The 21,079-nt window shown below is 48.4% G+C and overlaps 1 protein-coding gene and 1 long non-coding RNA gene across 2 annotated transcripts; one reads left to right on the top strand and one right to left on the bottom strand.

The window, feature by feature from the left end:
- Positions 1 to 2,591: 2,591 nt before the first annotated feature.
- LOC143002049 (uncharacterized) lies at positions 2,592 to 5,787 on the bottom strand. Its single transcript, XR_012963748.1, has 4 exons — positions 5,277 to 5,787; positions 3,961 to 4,018; positions 2,977 to 3,090; positions 2,592 to 2,803 (listed from the first exon to the last, which is right to left on the bottom strand). It is a non-coding gene; the product is annotated as an uncharacterized LOC143002049 (long non-coding RNA).
- Positions 5,788 to 5,892: 105 nt separating this feature from the next.
- prr12a (proline rich 12a) lies at positions 5,893 to 20,705 on the top strand. Its single transcript, XM_076151964.1, has 15 exons — positions 5,893 to 6,877; positions 8,747 to 8,904; positions 9,308 to 9,469; positions 9,778 to 14,558; positions 14,708 to 14,932; positions 15,125 to 15,827; positions 15,961 to 16,508; positions 16,603 to 16,719; positions 16,849 to 16,982; positions 17,387 to 17,850; positions 18,146 to 18,265; positions 18,674 to 18,771; positions 18,983 to 19,114; positions 19,417 to 19,512; positions 19,667 to 20,705. The coding sequence occupies exons 1-15, from the start codon at positions 6,795 to 6,797 to the stop codon at positions 19,799 to 19,801; spliced, it is 7,956 nt and encodes a 2,651-aa protein (XP_076008079.1). The 5' UTR covers positions 5,893 to 6,794; the 3' UTR covers positions 19,802 to 20,705.
- The last annotated feature ends 374 nt before the right edge of the window (positions 20,706 to 21,079 follow it).

Genomic DNA, 21,079 nt, shown 5'->3' with positions numbered 1-21,079 from the left:
TTATTTTGTATTACTTGCACCTCGTTACATATACAGTATATTACGGATAATAGGAGAATTAAATATGAGTAGCGTTGACGTTATATAGCTGAAAATACAAGCAGGTTTCCAGGCTTTTCGCGTCTACTTGATAGATTTAGACAATTTTTTGGCTATTTCCACCCACGAAACGTCAAATAAATGAGCTTGAAAGCATCTGTGTGGACCGTGTCGGGCCTGTTTTTACAGGTGCTGCTGTGTGAGCCTGGCCAGCAGCGGGGTTAGCTTTAGCATCGACGCCGGGACCGATGGCCGCCTCTCCCTCTCTCTCTCTCTCTCTCCCTCTCTCTCGCTGTCACATAAACCGACACCTCCTGAAGTTTCTCGACGTCGCGAAATGGTTCGTGTGCTCGGACGGCCGCCACATTCTCGCAATCTCTCGACGGGAAACACTCATCCTTGATGCCGATGATCGCGGCGTGTCCATCCCCCTCCCTCTGCCTCCGTCTCTCTACATCCCTGCAAGTAGCGGATCACAGCATCTTCTCGCTCTCTCCTTTGGCGTATCCTCCTCCTCCCTCACCGGCTGATACTCAGGTGGAGAAAAATCAAAGATATCCGCACTAATTTCAGCTCTCCTCGTCACCCCTGGTTACGGCCAGCCAGGGTAAAGGCCCCCTGTATTATTCTCCCTTTGCTTTTCTTGCCGTAAATCGATATTTTCTCTCTCCTCTTCCTTCTTTCGTCTCACTCGCATCAGCATCCGGGTCCCACTCCCTCTCCATCCTCTCTCTCTCACTCACTCACTCTCTCTCTCTCTCTCTCTCTCTCTCTCTCTCTCTCTCTCTTTTCCTCCCTCCCTACCTTCCTCCCTCCTCCTCCTCCTCTTCCCCATCTTCCTCAAAATACGCTTATCTCTGCATTCACCTCACTGTGGGCCCTGTGCTGCTGCGGACGCCTCCCTCAGCGTTGGAATCAGGGAGCAAACATGTAAACATGGCCGGAGGCAGCTGATGTGGAGGCTGCAGAGCGGCTGACTGGAGGTATTTTAATGTGATGATCTGAGCCGGAGGAGGATTTCATCTGCTTTGGTCCCACATGAGAGAATATTGCCCATTTTCAAACCCCTTCACTGCCCTATCATGATGACTGACACCCCAACTGAGCTCTCTACAAATGGGATTTTTGCCAAATAATGCAATAAATACCCCTATTTAGTTATAGATTTGGACATCTCGTTTGGTTTGTTCCCTAATGAGAATAGGAATAATATAATAATAATAATATTTGCGTTTTTTGTGGTTTTGCATGATTTAAAAAAAAAAATCAGGGCTGTTGCCACACGCGAAGCCAGACTTTTGTACAACAAATAATCAACATTCATAGAAATATTTACAAATTGACTTTGTGAACAATCTCAATGGTTTGATCCGGTTTGAGGTGATGATCCAAAGAACAAATAGACATATTGATTAGTAAATATCCTGGCTAGTTTATGACATCATCAAGGTTTTCTTTACTCCCAGCTGCTGAATTAAGGCTGAAATGGTGTTTTTAACAAACAGTACGCACCATAAAGCCTCAGTTACACCAAAAATCGTTGAATGAACATCTCGATTAGAAAGCGTGACCTATCACACATATTCAACAGTGTTTGTGGCTGTCATAGGGACATTATTCTGGTTCAAAAGCTGGCACTTTCATTAGATTAAGAGCAAGTGGGACATTTGAATTTATAACCTGTAAAGTGCTTTGAAAATTCTCTCAAATCTCAGTTTGCAATGTTGTGTGTGGGTGGATTAATTCCCCAAAGCCTATCTTCATCTGTGCCTCTTTTTGATTTGCATGCAGCTTGAAGCATTTTTCTCCAAGCAAGACATATTTATCTTTATATTTGTTTGCTTGTTCTGGTGAGACAGCGTTTGTCTATTAAGATCTAGATGCCTCAGTGCAATCAAAACAGCAAGTAGGGTCTGCACACAGACCTGTGAATCTCAAACCAGTGCTTCTACCTGATATCGTTTGAATGCAAGCTTTCCTGGTTTCAAATCCGATCAAGATTTGATATACTGTAAGTAGCATCAATGACACTCCAGGTCAATGGAACAAAGTAGAGGGAAATTTAAGAAAGAATTCCCAGTCAGCTGTTGTAACTGTTCTATTTACTGCTCTAAAGGAAATCCCTGGTTTCTACTTCTAGACAACCTCTCTCTTATCTCTGCGGTGAAAGGGGATCTCCGTGCGGCGCCACAAAACTTCTCTTTCATCTATCTCATTATACATTCCCATAATGCCCGCAGCCACCGACAGAGCTCAGACTGCAACAGTTACACCAGACTTCACAGAGCAGGTACTCATGCGAGGATTAAGCAGATTAAGAAGCTCTTTTTAATTCTATTAAGAGGAACCGGTCTGTGTGAGACGGTTAACCCAGGGTCAGTCAGTACCACGGAGAGTTCCTACAGGTCATTAGCTTTAAACCACATACATATTTTAAGAAGCATTTAAAGCATTATTTGATAATGACAATGATGTGTTGGTTATCTGAGTAGACTGACATATTAACATCAGCTGACAAGGAACAACAAGTATATAGTAACTTAGCTTTTATTGGAAAATATGCATATTTTTGTTGTGTTGAAAAGTTGTGCTTTGGGAATACAGTGTGTACAAATGATTTTATAACATTCACCAAAAACCATCTAATCCTTCATGTTGACAGATGACAAACAGTATCACACCCTCCAGATTGTTCTGGTTTTGTCCTGTGCGCAATGGTATGGTAGGGAATGCAGGGATGGTGGACGACATGGAAGAATGCAATCTGGGATTAAAAGCACAAAGAAAAGTTATAACATTGCTCCAGCATAGGCAGACATTCATTACTTGCAATAACAAAACACATTAATGCGTCTGTTCTATAAGCCTGATATGTTAGGATGTATTTTGACTCTTGAATCTTGTTTGTAGTGATTAATGTGATTAATGTTACCTTACCTTCTCTTACAGGTTCATTGCGTCCCGTATCAGGATCCCTCAGACAGGGTCTTTACACAGGCCTGGAAGGCGTCTATCAGATCTTTACATCCATCCACTCCCTTTTCTTTGATACTGAAACACAAATCCACGTTAAGCCACATCTCTCATGACACATAAGAGGATTTCACTTCAACCTATGAGATCTCCATGACGCAACATGAATTCATGTTTCCTATATAAACCTCCACAGCTGCTGCGCTCATATGTGCATTAAGCAGTGTTCACCAAGCAGCTCCTCCTCTATAGCACTAATCATTGCTGCACGTGGACGCAAATGTTACTGTATGAGTGAACGTAACACGAACCAAAAGCTAGGAATGTGCCAAGTCGCTGAATGAGGTCAAGCAAGTCAAATACTATTTCAGACCTCAAGTCTATTTATGCAACTCTGGACATATATGTTACTGTATGAACCCCGGCTAAATGTCATGACAATTTTTCTTGCCACATGTTGTATGTAGAGTGGACGTGCAGAAAGATCAAATAAAGTATCAATGTCACTCATGTGTTTACAAGTTCAGTCCACGTTAACGTAAGTGAATTGAATACATTCATTGAAGATATCATTCAAGAAGTGACAGCTGAAAAAGGCCACACACCAGATGTAGTATTTAGCTGTAACCCAGATTAATCTTCCTTGTTCTTATCATCCTGTAGGCATTTTACACTGAAAAAGAACGTTCATCCTGTACATTTGGCCTTCTCACAAACAAAATATTTCTATTAAATCTTTGGAAATTAAGCAAATAATGAAATTAGACATCAAGAGTTTATAAAACCCAGAGTCCACTTGAAAAACATTCAATATAAAACGCGTCCAGCTTGCCGACATCGCCAGTAATGATCATACAATAGTTTACTTCATTTGGCATTACAACTATATGTCTCAAACAATTCAATTTTCAACATCTATAATTCTACACGACTGCTGTCAGAACTCACCATTTGTCCATGTCCTCTTTGATAACCTGGCACGGTGCTGGAGCAGCTGCCTCAGAGTCTGGCATTTTGACAGAATAGAACAAGTTGAGGGTTAGTGCTGTAAGAGCTGCAGTCAAGAGGTTGAATGCTGGATGACAGAGATGAAGGGGAAGAGAGGGAGAGGGAGAGGGAGAGGGAGAGGGAGAGGGAGAGGGAGAGGGAGGGGGAGGACGCATTACAGTGACGGCTTAGCTTGAAGGAGGCAGAGGTCAACTATTGTGTGTCACAGAAATATAAGCAAGAGCAGGAAACTTGCTTTTGATCGTTAATTTCCAATCTCGCTTCTCTCAGCTAATTTTGTCGTATTTATAACTAACAGGTTCTGTGTTACTGTTATTCTATCGCCTTCCCTTTGTCTTTGATATGCTTTTCCTGTCTGTCAACATCCTTCTATGTAATTTAGATGGTGTTAAAATTCTTTCATTCCTGTGCTTTGTTTCATTGTTCCTCTAATGAATATGCAGATAGCTGACCTTTTGAGTCAGCTGTTAAGCATTACAAAGGCCTCATAATGCATCTAAAATACTCACTACAGGGGAGCTGCCAGAGTAGCTTTTTCCTGAAAAGAGACTGGGGAGCCTGTTTTTGTTTAACAGTGTTGTGTTGGGTTAAAAGAGTTGTAGCTCTTAGTTCACTAATAAAGCGCCGAATTACCATTGAGTCCGCTGTTAGAATTGACTCGACTAAAAGCCTGAAAATAAATCAGAATTTTGTGATTTTTAAAAATAGAAATAACGGCAGATTTGAGCAGTATTAGCAAAGGGTAATCCATACTTCAGCATACATTTGTTTCTTCCATCTTTCATCGCACACTGACAGTATAGCAGTAGCAGTAGCCAGACCATATTACTAATGGTCTGGCTACTGCACACAACTCACATTTCAATGGTATATGCTTATAACTTAAGACAATAATGTTCTAATAAAATGCCTACTTCTTAAAAAAGAATGACACCAACAGGTTTCTCATAGCACATAGTTGTATTTTTTATGGGTGCTGAAATGAAAATATTTATCCAACTTTTAAATGTAAGTTACAACAACAAACCCAATAGTTTGCATAAGAAGTATTAGTACGGAATACTTCAAATAGATGTTACAATGCATTTTTACAGTATTTCCGTAACTTGACATCACCACAAGAGGGCAACAAATACTCATATACCTCGGACAAAGCTGAGAGGTGAATTCTCTTCAAACATTCGTCTCCGTATATTCTGTACTATCATCTATACGAAATCACATTTACATTTAGAAACACTAACCAGCTCACTTACCTGAACATTTAAGAAACACCATGTGGAGTGAAAGTCTCTAATTTCTTGCAGGCAACCTTCTCCTCGATGCTGTGTGTTATTGAGGATGGCCAAAGACTGATTATCTTCAACACAATACGTTTTTCCAGTAAAAAAAAGCTAGTTAGGCCCAGAAATCATTCCCCCTCATAATTATGATTATTAAATTGAACGTGCAATCACCATGACAAATGCGTCTTGTTGTCAGGACGAAAATAATGGAATAATACACCAGTACACCTAAAGGGGTCAAATATTGTTATAATTTTGGAACACTGGTTATTCTAGGGGGAAAATAGACACAAACTGACAACTGCAGCCTATTTAATTAGGAGCGTGTATTAGGATGATCTAATTAGATGCAGGAAATGGCTTTGTAATGTGGACGTGGATGTGAAACTGAAAGTGCAACAACCCCCAGGTTCAATAGGCCTTTATAATCCTCGTTGTGATTGTAAATTATAATTGATGCGCATTAGGGGTTTCAGCCAATCTGATTGGAGACAAACAGTCGAATATCTATCCAACTAAACTGTCCATGTTAACATTATCATTCTCCATCGCGGGATGAACAGTGTTTGGCAGACTGGGGGGCCGGTGAATGGAGGTCACCGCAGACAGTGAGTGAGTCTCCGCGGTGAGAGAGAGAGAGGGAGAGGGAGGATGGACCGCGGCCAGCCGCCTTCAAAAATGGCGTCTCCGGAGGAAAATGAGTGAAAAATATAAAAACGCGGCCTGCTTTCTTTACACTTCCTCGTTGGGTTTTTGTCTCGTCGCGGTGGGTCTTTGTACGCACAGGAAGCCTCGTAGTTGCTTTAACTTGAATGCCCGAAGAGGGCAAAAGAATGGGCAGCGAGCTTTTAGGAAAATAAGAGCGGCCCCGTTTTATTTTGATGCGTCGTTACTGACAGCTAGCATCTGCTAGCTTACCGCTCTGCCTCGAAGGGGGGTGGGAACGATTTGCATGCGAAAAATACTGCGAGAATGGGGATTTCTGTGCTTGTGTGCCGGGGATGATCGCTACCAACGTGGCCCGTCGATTGCAATCTTTTTCTGGTGCTAGCGGCGTAGCAAAAACTAGCCCAAAGAAAGGGGAGGAGAGACGGTGAAAAGGACGCATTCAAATCTAATGTTTATTAGCAGTTCGCCCATCGCCGGTCAAAGCAGCGGCATCCTTCATCATGTCCGGGAATGAATTTGGAGTAAATCAGCATTCGTGGAAATGATAAATGGGAAAGGTGTAGAAAAAGGAGAAAGGCTGTTTTTTTTTGGAGGTGGTTGGATTATAGCCCCGTAGACCCCCCTCTTTTTCATCCAGCTTTCTCCTCCTCCCCTCCATTTCTCTTTCAATATGCTGTTTTCCACTCCTGAGGACTTGCTTATGAAACCGGGGAAAATAGCCTGAAAACGCGAACGGGAAATACTGGATTTTTTTTTATTGTTTTGGAATCTGCTCCTCGACGTCCGCGTTGATTTGCTCATCGCTGCACAAGAACATAGATGGATAGAAATTACCCGGGAACAGGATTTGGTGATTTGGGCGCAGGAGCAGGATGGAGTTACGAGAGATCGGCAAAAGCAAGGTATGCATTGGATCGAGACAATGTGCATGCATCAGTGAGACTCTGCTGGACACGATGTGACCCGTGTAAACAAATTGTCGCCATTAGGGTTTTTATAAACGGTACCATGCTTTGTCACTATGTGCGGTGCATTGTCATCCAACCAGCTGCATAGTAATAATATTACTAACAGGAATAGAGCGGTGTGCGTGTCGTGGGGGTGGGCGGGGTGGAGAAAGGAAAGGTATGGGAAATAAATTGGATGTGATTGACGTGGACTTTGGGTAGACCTGGCTGGGTGTGTGTATGTATGTATGTATGTATGTGTGCGTGCGTGTGTGTGTGTGTGTGTGTGTGCGTGCGTGCGTGTGTGTGTGTGTGTAGGAGAAGGAGGAGGGGGGGCGTATGTCTGGAGGATCCATAGGAATTATTGTTCCATCTGTACGGGCCTTCACAGAGACCCTGAGAGATGCATTCAAGGGAATCATAGAACTGCGAAGAATGCAGATGCAGCAAACCTCTACACAACAACCCCTCTGCCAGACATTAAAAAGAACCACCGATACACGTTGCCCCACAGGAAACGTTTAATAAACATTTTAATTCCTCACATTTTCGGTGGTAAAGCCGTAAAATCTCTCAGATGCACAGGTGATGCCCAACGCTAGAAAGCCTGATTTCTATTTTACCCGAGCGACCTGCACGATCCAGACAATTGTCGGTCGTGCACATTTGCATAATGAAACTGACATATTCCGGCTCGGTGTTGCACGATGCAATAATCTGGGTTTTATGAACCAAATTCGCCATCAAGGTGGAATCGTGAGCTGACGGGGATGTAATTAGACTGTGCTCGTTAGCTCGACCATTTAGCCTCCACGTTAGCCTGGGAGCTAGCGCTATGTTGGATGGAAATAATTTGAGGCCTAAACACGCAAGCGATATCGCATTTAATTTGTCGAGCTTCTCAACGTTCTTGATCATTTGAGTCAGACTGGCTATGAATGCTCACAAGCTAAGACAGTGTGTCACTTAAGGACAACAAAATTTGGCTAAACAAACCTAGCTAGATTCGGGTGTTTGCATGCAGCTTAGCATGCATTTGCGTCGTCTTGCACTGTCCTGTTGTTAACATAGCAACACACAGACACACACTTCGAATGAGTTGCAGCTTCCCCGACGCATAAGAATCTAATGTACCAAGAGATGCTAAATGCATTTTCGCAGCTGGAGTAAAACAACACCTCGGTCACCCATGGTTTATTTACATGGACCAGACTGGTCTGGGGCCTAGAGCCTCAGTCGTAGCCGCGGTGCAGCCAGGTGCTAGCAGATTATCTGGCCAGCTAGTAACGTATGTGCTCTGGCTTCTGCTCATCTGTAACCCCGGACAAGGCAAATTTTTTAGTTTTATGTTATTTTAAATTGATTAAAAAGCTTGACCTTTTACTGATGCATTTAAATAACCAAATGAGCTCATTATTTTTGCATCCCTATGTTGGTGGATGGACAGACTAGCAATCTGTTTATAATAATTGCTATGTAATACAGTTATGCCCCAATTTACTTCAGACTGTTAATTTAGACATCATCTTAAATCAACCAAACCTTTAAGCAAATGTGATTGTAATGTGTGTGTTTTTCTTCCTGTAAAATTCAGTTGAAGAGGACAAATGCCATCCGAACTTGATTGATGAGCCTAAATTGACATAATGCACATTGTTTTCATTTATTTACATTTAGGACTTTCAGTGTTTTAGCAGTACCTCTAGGACTAGAATGACGTTTTCGAGAGGGACATTTTTATGCCATTTTACCCTGAATTGAATTGATTAATGACCTATTACAATCCCCCCATCTCTGCCCGCCCTCCCTCCATCCATTCTATAGTCTTGTATATGGGAGTTCCAGATCATCCCACCCTGACTCTGAGCTCCTTCACCGGCAAGCCTACGCCACCCCACACCCTCTGCAGGGGTATGCCACCAATCACCACCCTGGGAGCTCTGGCCAAGGCGGAGCTTGGGGAGCAGCTGGAAGGAGTTTGGGTGAGATAAATGTCACACCTTTCATGTCACCACCAAAAGGGACCAGGGCCATGAATTATTGTATTTGTCCATACCGGTCATAACAGATTGAAGATGCTGAAAAATCTGCATACATCTCTCCAGCGTATACCTGAACCCAATTCATTAAAAAGCCTAGAATTATTGTATTCATCCTCATCCATCTTTGTAGACGCATTAAAGATCGGTTTCATCATCTGTTTTATTTACATACTGCACAAGTCCTATTATGTGTATGTGTGAAGGCAGACGTAGCTAATGAATCTTATTCCTGGTGCTGCATAAATCAGGAATCTTTAATTTTTTCAATTTCCTATTTAACTGCATACTAACAGTTGCATTTGCGGTGAAAGTTGTCCCATGCTTTTGTCTCCCATTCCCATAGGTCTGTCGGGGCTTTTTGACACTGGCCTGCACCATGCCAGCCCCTCAGGCCCTGATGCCTCCGTCATGAATCTGATCTCAGCCCTGGAGTCTCGGGGTCCCCAGCCTCCTCCCTCTGCCTCCTCCCTCCTCTCCCAGTTCCGTACACCATCCTGGCAGACAGGTGGGGCCCTGTTGGATCTTCCATTAAGTGTGTGACATTCAGACAGGCCTCACGATCAATATGACATTAGATGAGCCTTCTCACTTTTGGATTTGTTGTCATGCTTAGGCCGTTGATATTGGAGCAAGTTGACGAATGCATTTTAATGTAAAATGTCAGCTTTTTTCTGTGGGTTTATAGTTTGAGTCATTAATATCATGCGGATAGAGATGCAGTTTAAGGAATGACTGCATGCTTGTTGGTAATTTGTTGAATAGCTTGGATTATACTGAATAATTATTTTTCCATTTGTTTCCCTTTCCTAACAGCGATGCACACACCTGCTCCTCCCGAACTCTTCATCTCTGGAGCCCTACCAGGCTCTGGCTCGTTCCCCTCCTCCTCAGCTCTCTCAGCCTATCAGCATCCAGCATCCTTCTCTAGCCGACCCTTCCCCGCTGCTCCCCTTTCCCTCCAGGACACACCCACGTTTAGTCCCACGTCCAATGGCCTGCTCTCCCCACATGACTCCCTGCTACACATCAAAGCCCCCTCCCAGTCCAGTCTGGGTTTTGATAGACTCCTGTCCTCACAGGGTGCTGCTGCAGCTGCCTATAGGGGCAGCCAGGATCCCACGGGTGCCACATCTGCCCAGGCTTCCTCTGCCAGACACCTGCAGTCACACCAATTCAACCTACTGTCATCACAGCTCCAGGACCAGTCGTCTCAGCTGTACAATGCCTCAGTCTTCTCCTCAGCGCAGCCCCAGCCGCAATCGCAGTCTCAATCCAATTCAGCTCAGGAGCGGGCTGTGCCCAGACAAGACAGTGTCATCAAGCACTACCAGCGGCCCACGCCAGCTCAGTCGCAGCTCTCGTCATCTGCTGCTCACTCCCTCCAGCACTATCTGAGTTGTGGAGGAGCAGGCTACCAGCAGATAGCCACCCACCACAGGCACGCTGGCCTTTCTTGCAGCCCCTTGGGTGACCAGAGCCCCTCATCTGACCTCAAGTCCGCTTCTCGCACTGAGCAGTATCGGCCAATCATCCAGCCTCCCTACTCTTCATCGTCCTCTTCCTCCTCCTCTTCCTCAGCTGGGAAAGGTACTAAAAGCAGCTCCAGCAGCGGTTATTCTTCTGCCAGCTCTGCGTCATCCTCCAGAACCCCTCACACTCCCCCTTCTGCTTCCTCTACATCCTCTTCCTCCTCCTCCTCTTCTGCCACGTCTGGGGCTCACCCTTCCAACTCAATACCAACTTCCAGCTCCAGCGCCGCTCCATCCAGGCAGCAGCCCCCACCACAGCCTGCCCCTCCCCCCACAGCCCCTCAGCAGCAGCCCCCTTCCACCTCCACCTCAGCTCCCCAGTCTCTCTCCAAGTCCTGCCTCTCAGGCTACGGTTCCCCTGTTCCATCAGTGAAGACGCCAACTACTGCTCTTACTGGTCAGACTCCGCCCCAGCAGCAGCAGTCATATTCGCCTAATCAGCCGCCTCCTTCCCACCTGACTCAGTCCTATGGTGGCTTCAGCTCCCCACAAGCCCAAGACCTGAGCTCAGGTACTGGTGGGAAGGGCTATGGGAGTTTAGGTGGGCGAAGCCAATCCTACTCTACTGATATATATGGAGCCGATTCTGCTTATGGATCCCTTCCATCCTCTTTGGGTGGAGCTGGAAGCCCTTCATTAGGCTATGGAGCCCCAGGCCATTCCCCTGCTCTTTTAAGGTCAAGTGGCTCATCAGGTAGTGGAGCATCTGGCGGAGGAAGCAGCAACAGCACTGGAGGAGGAAGCTCTGGGACAGGAGGAGGAGCAGGAAGCAGCATGGCCAATGATAGAGGCGGGGCAGGTAGCGGAGGAGCATCTTATCATATTCCAGACTCTAGCCCCTCCCCTTCAGGCAACTCGGGCATCATCCGTCCAGGGTTGCACTCCCCTGTGCCTCCCTGCCCCACACACTCTCCGGGAGGTGCCGGCTCTAACAAGTACATTTCCTCGGTTCTCTCTCCCACCTTCCTTTCCTCCCCACAGGGGTACCCCGACACCAGAGGCCCCTCTTCCCAGCCTCAATCCTATCATTCCTCCTCCTCCAAATCAAAGGCTGACACTTCCATGCTTGGAGTGGGCTCTCAGAGGTCCCAAGAGGAAGTGGATGATGATGACGAGTTCTTGATCCAACACCTCCTGCAGGCCCAGGCGAGCCCTGGCCCCCAGGCCGCTCATCACCACCCCCAGCAACAGCCTCAACAAACATCCCAGCAAACACAGCCTCCGCCCCAGTCGGTACCTCCCACCACCGATTCAGCTAAAGGGCTGAGCTACGACATGGGCAAAACCTCTGAGGAGAGGTACCACCCTCAAAGTGTCATACGTACCCACAGTGCCACCTCCAGCGCTGGTGTGGGTAATGCTGGGTCTGGGGGGGAGATCTCTGGCCTGGACAGCCAGCTGGAGATGTCACTAAAGAAACAACAACACCATCACCAACAGCAGCAGCAGAGAAATGACAGATCTGTCGGAAGCAGTCGGAGTAGTGGAGGGAGAGGCAGTGTCGATCAAGTGCATTCCCACCTCCATCACCATGACAACCTAGGCTCAGTAGTTCATTACGGTAGGGGCGACCCGTACACCCAACATTCCCTTGCTGCCCAACACTCTTCACATAGTCAACATGTGTCGTCACACTCTCAACTACCGGCCCACACCCAGATGGAGCTGCAGAAGAAGCCCCAAGAGCGCTCAGAGATTTATTCCCGGAAAACGCCAGAAATCCAGCAGCAACATTCCCAATCTCAAGCCGCCGCCTCCCTCATGGACTCCCCCACCGATCAGTCCCGTCAGCCCCCACATCTGCTTCAGTCAGTGCTGTCCCACACCACCCGCAACAAGCTGGAGCCCCATCAGCAGCACCACAAGATGGACTCCCACCAACAGCACCCACAACAGCACCACAAAATGGACTCTCATCGGCAACATCAACAGCATCACAAAATGGACTCCCACCAGCCACATCAGCAACACCCGAAAATGGACTCCCACCCACAGCATTCACAGCACCAGAAGATGGACTCCCACCAGCATCAGCAGCACCACAAAATGGATTCTCACTCACAGCATCAGCAGCACCATAAGTTGGACTCTCATCCACAGCAGCAGCAGCAGCAGCAGCACTCTATCAGCCAACAGCAAGCTGTAATGGAGACCGGTGGGAGACTAGGCTCCGGCAAACATCAGGGTCAGTCTCAGTCACAAACCACCCAGCTCCAGCTCCAACTCCAGTCCCAGGCTTTGGAGGTGGCAGCGGCCCACTACAACCACGGACCCCCTCCGCATCAGCACGACCAGGTCAAACAAAGCTCTGTGGTCTCCTCCTTGGACATGTTGGAGCGTTCTCTTTCTCAAACCTCCAGCTCAGACGTAACTGTCGCCGAGGAGCGGCGTGGCGGAGGCAGCGGCGGAAGGAGCGGCGGTAGCGCCGAGCGCCACAGGCAGCAACAACAACAACAACAGCAGGAGCAGCAGCAGAGACAGCACCCGTCGCATCATCAGTCCCAGCAAAGCCATCACTCACAGCCGCACTCTGCCTCCGAGCTCCATTCCTTCCTCTCTGAGCCGGATATCGGCTTGTCCACCCCGTCTCACATGCACCACCTTTCGCAGCATCACCCGCAGCAGCAACACCCCAGCTCTCAGCACCAACAAACCCATTCGCACCACCCTCACCACATACCCCCACCCTCTTCCTCGGCCCATTCCCAGTCTCAGTCGGACCCTCAGCAACCGCTGTCGTCCCAGCTCACCCCTCAGCAGGGCCAAATGGATCAACAGCGCTCCGAGCAACACCAGTTTGACAACGTCAGCCCGGTGGAGAAAGCAGACCAGAACCAACAGGGAAACCGCTTCGTTCCCCTCACGTCCATCTGCTTCCCTGACTCCCTCCTTCAAGATGAGGACCGCTCCTTTTTTCCAGGAATGGAAGACATGTTCTGTCCAGACGACTACAAGTCTAGCTGTGCAGGAGGTGGCGGGCCAGGACAGGAGGAGATGAATGAAAGCCACACCGGTCAAGAGGGAATGGACTCCATGAAAGGAGGGCAGAATGCAGGCGGAGCAGGAGGAAGTAGTGGAGCAAGCTATGATATGATGGGTCATCACGGTGGCGATCAGGGCTATGAACCGTACTGTCATGGCCTGGAAGAGCCCAGCAACAACACCATGACCCTAGATTTAGACTCCCTTAAAACTCACGAGCTCCCTTCAACCGTCAACACTGAACAGCTCGGGTTGATTCAGTCCCAGGGCCCAGGAATGGGAATGGGCCCCAATAATGCCGGCCCTAACAATGCTGGACCTAAGATGTCCTCTGGGCCTGTGGGGCCTGGGGCAGGAGGTGGCTCTGGAGGCCTCCAGTCCCCCATTTTCTGCTCTTCACGTCCCAAGAAGCTCCTCAAATCTAGTTCTTTCCACCTCCTAAAGGAGCGCAGAGACCCTAACACACTGCCTAAAAAGAGTTATGCTCAAGAATACGAGTTTGAAGATGATGAAGATAAAGCTGATCAGCCAGCGGACATTCGGTTGAACAGCCGGAGGCTCCCTGACCTACTGCCAGACTTGGTGTCCAGCTGCAGAAAGGGGGGAGGGGGAAGTGGAAGTGGGTCTCTCAGCCCTTTGATGGGGGACATTGACTTCTACCACTCCTCTGGCTACTCAAATATGGGATCCCACTCTCTAATGCCTCAGGACGGTCCCAAGAAGAGAGGCCGAAAGCCCACCAGGCCCAAGAGAGAAGGCCCCCCGAGGCCGAGAGGCAGGCCTCGTATCCGGCCCATGCCTGAGCCCTACACCCCTCGAGGGATGATGGGAGAAATAGGCGCAGCAACAGTTGGAACTGGAGCAGGATTCAATGTTGAAGGGCGAGGGAGGGGAAGGGGCCGTGGAAGCCGAGGTCGAGGAGGAAGAAGGGAGGACATGTTCATGGAAATGAGTGGGAAGGAGCAGGAGCAGATGCATCACCATCACCTCCAGCAGCAGCAGCAGCAGCAGCAGCAGCAGCAGCAGCAGCAGCTCCATCATCAGACCCCACAGCAGCAGCACGGGCCAATCCCTCCACTGAAGGTGAGTGACATTCTGTTCAGACGCAGTGCAGAATTTGCAAACCAGGTTTGTCGTTAAAATCCAGTTGTTATTCTAAGTATTAAATGAAATTTGAACAGAAATCTTCTGTATACCTCCAGTCAAAGTAATGTCACTGTCTGTCATTCCAGATAAAGTTGCCTATCGGCACCCTGTCCTCCTCGGATGCGTTGTTGAGGACAGACTCCTTGTCTGGCACGGACCCTGCTCTGTCAGACGGCTCAGTGGGCTCTGCCCCATCACTTGGGTTAAGTCCTGGGCCCCCTTGCAGTGCTGAGAGCACCAGAAGCCATGACAAGAACAAGCAGAAAAGCCAGATGATGGCTGAAGGAGTGGATGAAGAGCTGGATGAAAGGGTAAAGGATTTAGTTCCCTGCTGTAGTAATCGGAGAAGAGTCATATGAAATGTACTAATTAGATTAAAGCTTATTGCTTGATGAGATTGGGTTCTAATGTGTTTGTGTGTGAGCTGAGGGATAATAATAATGATGATAATAAAGTAAGTACATACATTATATTCTGTCTGACTCTCTTCTGTCTCTCTTCAGGGTGATGAGAAGGACTCTGAGTCCAAGGCGGGCTTTGTGGCTTCATTCTTGGACTTCCTCAAGACAGGCAAGAGACCTCCAGGCTTGGACATCTCTCCAGGAATGGAACCTGACAATGGTGAGACCTCCCCCTGTAAATCTGGGGGTCTTCGCCCTCTGTCCCCCGGTCCGCCTCCCCCACAACCACCGCCTCCGTTTGGGGATGGTGAAGGCAACGGAGGCCTGGCCCTGGGTAACTGCCCCAGCCCCAAGCGCCTGGAAGATGAGCTGAAGAGGAACCTGGAAACATTGCCTTCATTCTCCTCTGATGAGGAGGACTCGGTGGGGAAGAACCAGGACCTGCAGAAGAGCATCTCCTCAGCCATTTCTGCCCTGTATGACACTCCACAGCTGGCCTCCACTCTCCAGACGCCCATGCCTCCTCCGACTCCTCCACCGCAGGATTGCCAGTCGCCTTTGTCGCCGTCACTGCAGCCCCCCACCCTGAGCCCGCAGAACACCATACACACCCCGCAGGCGGAGCCTCTGCCCGACGAACCTGACGCGCTCCAGCAAGAAGACGGGGACATGGACGAGAGGAAAGACGAGGAGAATGACAACGACGATGAGAACGAGGAGAGGAGTGTGGTCGGGGATGAAGAGAGCGACATGGCAGAGGACACGGAGCCACAGCTGGAAACTTTAGGCGCTCCTAAGCTGGAAGGTAAGACCGGCCTGAGCTATTTCTGTAGATCTGTTTAGTAGGGTTAGGGTATGATGTCGTTGTAGTTTTTACATGATGCAAATTGATGAAGAAATATAACACGCCTGCACTCCATCTCGCTTTTTCATTCCAGCATCTCTTCCTCCTGAGATTCTTCCAGAGCCAGCGACTTCCGAACCTCCCTCTGCCCCTCCGTCCCCGACCTCGTCCTGCTCTCCCTCCCACTCCCCCCTGCCTCCGCTCTCCCTCCCCTCGCCCCCACCTCCGCCCGAGGAGCAGAAGGAGGAGAACTCACTGCCGCCGAGCCCCGCTCCCCCTACGTCCCCCTCTCCCCCGCCGCCTCCGGCTCCAGCTCCTGCCCCGGCCATGGCTTCGCCTCCGGAACTATCTCCCGTCGAAGTCGCGCCGCATTTCACTCCTCCCCCTCCTCCTCCCCCTCCAGCCTCCCCTCCTCCCCCGGCCTCGGCCCAGAACGAGTCTCCCCTACCGTCTCCCGAGCCCCCGGCCTCACCCGAAGAACCGCCGCCGCCGAAGATCACATCCCTGCACCTTGCCCAGAAGCAAGAGGATGCTGCCATCGTCGGAGAGAGTGAAGAGGACGAGAGTGAGAGCGGAGGGGAGGGCATCTTCCGCGAAAGGGACGAGTTTGTGGTGCGGGTGGAAGACATCCGGACTCTAAAGGTATTCATGTATTTGATGTCTTTATGAGTGTGTATGCTCAGATGGAATCCTCCTGAGAGCTTCTCTGTTAACCTGTGTGTCTGTTAATGTACAGCTGGCCCTGCAGACCGGGCGCGAACCTCCACCCATCTGGAGGGTACAGAAAGCCCTGCTGCAGAAGTTCAGCCCGGAGATCAAAGACGGGCAGAGACAATTTTGCGCCACAAGCAACGTGAGTCACACCAAAGGCCCGGCAATCCAACCACACCTGCACACACACATTAGTCACACTTAAAGTCTCAATGAGCCACTTGTTATGATACTATCGGATTAAAATGCTTTTGTTTCCTCTCTCCTTAAGTATCTCGGGTATTTCGGAGATGCAAAGAGACGTTACCAGCGCATCTATGTCAAGTTCCTGGAGAACGTCAACAAGAAGGACTACGTGAGAGTCTGCTCGAGGAGACCCTGGCGCAGAGCCACACCGGCTCTCAGGTATCTGTCACACGCCATCTTGAGAATCATAGTTGCAGTAAGCCTGATAGAACCAGGTCAGGGTACAGCAGCATCCAGGCCTTTTTCTAGGTACAAGAAATGTGATGTCATCTCACTGTGGAGGGGTTTGCACATCCCGCCAAGGCCTTGTGAATCCCCTCAGGAGAAGCTGGAGGACGTTTCTGGGGAGAAAAATATGCTTGCTGCGACCCAGATAAGCCCAGCAAATGAATGGAGGAGTTCAGCCTTTATTGTGCTTGTGTTAGCGCACAGGACCGTGGAGTTTATTTCTGTGGAGTTTATTTCTGCCTCTTTTTACCTTTATAAATGCAGCTTGTGTTACAGATATGCATGACTCTGATTTCCATTTCTAACTACAAGATAAATGTCCCTCTGTTCAACAGACGACAGAATCTCCCCCGAATGGCTTCCCCTCCTGCTCCCCAGGCGCCCGCCAGAGTGGCAGAGAAAGAGGAGAAAGCCGCGCCGCCAATCCAGCGCGAACAGAGGGAGAAGACGAGAACGGCGGCGACACCGAAAGAGCAGCGGGAGAAGAGGGACGCCTCGGCCGCAGTGCACAAATCCAAGGAGAGGGAGAGGGAGCCTGAGAAGGAGAGAGAGAGGGAGAAGAGGGTTCAGCCGCACCAGGAGAGGGAGAAACGCGCCGCTGCGGCCGAGCGAGGGAGGGCGAGGGAGGAGAAGAAATCGGTGGAGAAGAAGGAGAAGGAAAAGGCCGAGCGCCAGCCCAAATCCAAGCTGGTTAAAGTGAAGGCCGAGCCACCGCCCAAGAAGAGGAAGAAGTGGCTGAAAGAGGTTCCTTCATCATCCGACTCGGACTCGTCTGAAGAGGCAGCAAGCGAGGAAGAAAGTGAGACGCCGATTTTTAGTTCCTTCATAACTCCTATTTGAAAGATCGTCCCCGTCAGACTGTTTTATGGCTCCCGTTGTTGTCATTAGCTTGGCTGCACATTCTGCTGCACCCTAATAGAGACGCCATCATTAAACTGTTTCTCTAGGCAGCCACGTTGCATCAGACGGCATTAGTCAACAGTCGGTGAATTTTACTGCCTGATTTAGCATTTCAACTTTAGGTGGGGCTGCAGCACAGAGCTATAACTCAAGGTGTGTGTGTGTGTGTGTGCTCTGCTTCTCTCCCCTCTCAGTGCCGGTGAAAGGCGGCGTGAACAACCGCGCCATGAGGGAGATGTTCAGGAGCTACGTGGAGATGCTGGTCAGCACAGCCCTGGACCCCGACATGATCCAGGCTCTGGAGGACACAGACGGTGAGAGGACTGGCACACCACTCACACACGCACACACACACATCCCTCCTGAGCGCACGTACTCGATATCATGTTATAATATGAGGGACAGAACATCAAAATGGAGCCAGACAGCAAAACTTTAAAGTGTCACTATCAATCGCTGCCGTAGGCTAGAAGCAGCTGTCACGTTTCCACTCCAGCTGGACAAACAAGCTTACCGCCGCCGCCGTGATGCAACAGGAATTACTGGCGTGTTTTGCCTATGAGGAGGATTATTGTTTGCGGCCATCCAGATAAACAAGTTGTGACGCGCTGGAGGAGCAGCAGCCAGAAATAGCAGCTGTAAATCTGCGCTCGGTATTAAATGATTGACATGTACGTGAACGATGACTGATGAAAACCTCCTCTGCCCTCATTGGCCACCAGATGAGCTGTACCTCCCACCGATGAGGAAGATTGACAGCATCCTCAGCGAGCAGAAGAGGAGATTGATAAGGAGAGTCAGCATGAGCTCTCAGCACCAGGTAGGCTCCTCACAACGGCTGAATGCATTCAAGCACATAATCGCCACATTTGTTGTTATTATTATTCTTATTATCGTGAAAGATTAAAGGTCTTACTTCCCCGTATATGCCTAAAACAGGGGAAACCTGTATCCTAAATGTTTTGCCCGCTAAATTCCCTTTTCCTTCTCCTTGTGTGCCTTTCTGGTGCTTTCTCTCTTCTCTTGGACAGGAGGCCCTGCATGCCTATCCCCAGATAATTGTGGACCCCCTGGACTCAGGAGTGGTGAGGGTGCGGCTCAGCGGCGAGGCTTACAACCGCAAGACCCTCAACCGAGTCAAGAAGACTCTGCCGAAACCACAGGTAGGGATTTAGAAATTTTTCATTTTCACACAAAGGGCTCAAATTCTGTGTAAACATTTGATCGTACTATTTTTATCTTCCAGTTATTGATTGTTCCAAAGGTGCTTTAGTAACAAATTTGCACCCCGAGGACCACATTAGGGTATTTTTTTACATCTGGGTCGTTGAAGATGCAGTAGTAGTGTGAGATGTGAGACGTTTCTGTTGGGCCATCTGTTTGTGTTTCAACTTTGACACAGCTGACCTGATCTCCATGTGCTTCCCCCCCCCCCCCCCCCCCCCCCCCCCCCCCCCCGTTTTAGGACCTTAAACTGTCAGCCGAGTCGTATCGGATCTATAGTCTCTACCACTCCCTGCACCACTATAAATACCACACCTTCTTACAGTGCAAGAAAGAGGTGAGCACACTCATCCATTTTCAGCACATTTCCTGAATCAGCATAAAGCTATTGAAGTAACAGCTCATTTTTGGACTGGCGCTCCCATGTCATAGCACGTTATTACTCATCAGTCTGAGGTGCCGCTTTTACATTTTGCCCTGCCCTTTTCCAGACCAACACCATCGAGCAGGCAGCAGAGGACCCGGGCCAAGAGGAAGTGGTGCAGCAGTGCATGGCTAACCAGAGCTGGCTCGACACCCTGTTTGGCTCCTTCATCGAGCTGCTCACGCTCAGCACCAAAGCCTGAGCCGACTGAATCGAGAGGATTAAAAGAAGGAGAAGAAGGAGGAGGAGGAAAAAAAAACCCACAAAAAAGGGGAAGAGATGGATCCCACTGTACAGCCCCCCTGACCCTCTTCAAGTCTCTAAGATCTGAGGATGAATTTTTAAGGCCCTTGATGAACACAAAGGGGGTCAGTTCGTGTGACCCCAGACACTGGCCTCTATTCTTTTTTTCTTTTTCTTTTTTGTTGTTGTCGATCAAACTAAAGAAATGTCTTACTTTGTTGGGAAGGAGGACCCCGTCCGGCTCAGGGGGCCGAGCGAGGGGGGAAAAAGGAGAGACCCCCGACGTGTCGAGGTCAACAAAGGAGCTAAAGCGGCAAGTCACGGAGGAGCTCGCTGACGTCATGGTAACTGTGTCACAAAGACAATAGTTCAAAGAGAGACTATTACTGCTTAGTTTTTACATAAATTATTTTTTGAAAAGACTAACATCAGCTTGTCGGCCTTTGAAAAGAGTGGAAGAAAAGTGAAAATGCTTTTTAAAGTGCGTGTAGAGTGTGCCGTGAGCAGCGTGAACATGGACTTGTCCACGTATAGAAACATGAAACGTGTTAATAAACTCTCTTTCTCATCCCCGTGCTGTTGAGGGGCAGCACCAGTGGGCTGCGTGATAATATATAAACACATTTTTATTATTTATATGAGGAGGTTTTTAACTTAAACTTTAAGAAAGCGCTGAGCCGCTGACCCTGACGTTTTAAAAAGACCTTTTTATTTCCCACAGGTTCAGTATACAGTCAGAACGCGCATATCCACGCCGAAGTCGTCTTCCCCTCTCTACGAAAAACAACGCCAGGGCAGAAATATAGTATCAAATACAGCGGGGTGTTACAAAAAAAAACAAGAAGAAGCTAAGAATGGGAAAATATATTTGAAACTTAACATTGTTGTGTTTCAGTTCAATCATCAGTCATGCAGGTGCAAAGAAAAAGAAGTATCCGTTTCCTGCGAGGGAAGAAGGACTATAAATAAATAATATTTAAAGAGGAAATGGTCATTTTCATTTTTATCATTTTGATGTTTGTGCATACTATGACTTATTTTGAAAACAATCTAATTTTCCATAAAAAAAGGAAAAAAAACGGATGTAAATACTGTACAGTTCTTGATGAATTTCTTTGTCCTTCTGTACATTAATTAACTCTCCTGTATTTGAGAAACAAATAAAATCTGCAAAGAGCAAACCTGCTTCATTTCCATATGTGTGTGCGTGTGTGAGACGCCCCCTAGCGGCCTTGGC

This window comes from Genypterus blacodes, unplaced genomic scaffold (assembly GCF_046128005.1).
Source record: "Genypterus blacodes isolate CSIRO-AG114 ecotype Tasmania unplaced genomic scaffold, CSIRO-AGI_Gbla_v1 ptg000055l_1, whole genome shotgun sequence".
Taxonomy (NCBI): domain Eukaryota; kingdom Metazoa; phylum Chordata; class Actinopteri; order Ophidiiformes; family Ophidiidae; genus Genypterus; species Genypterus blacodes.
Note: the sequence above shows the minus strand (reverse complement) of the source record. Positions and strands in the feature narration are given on the sequence as shown.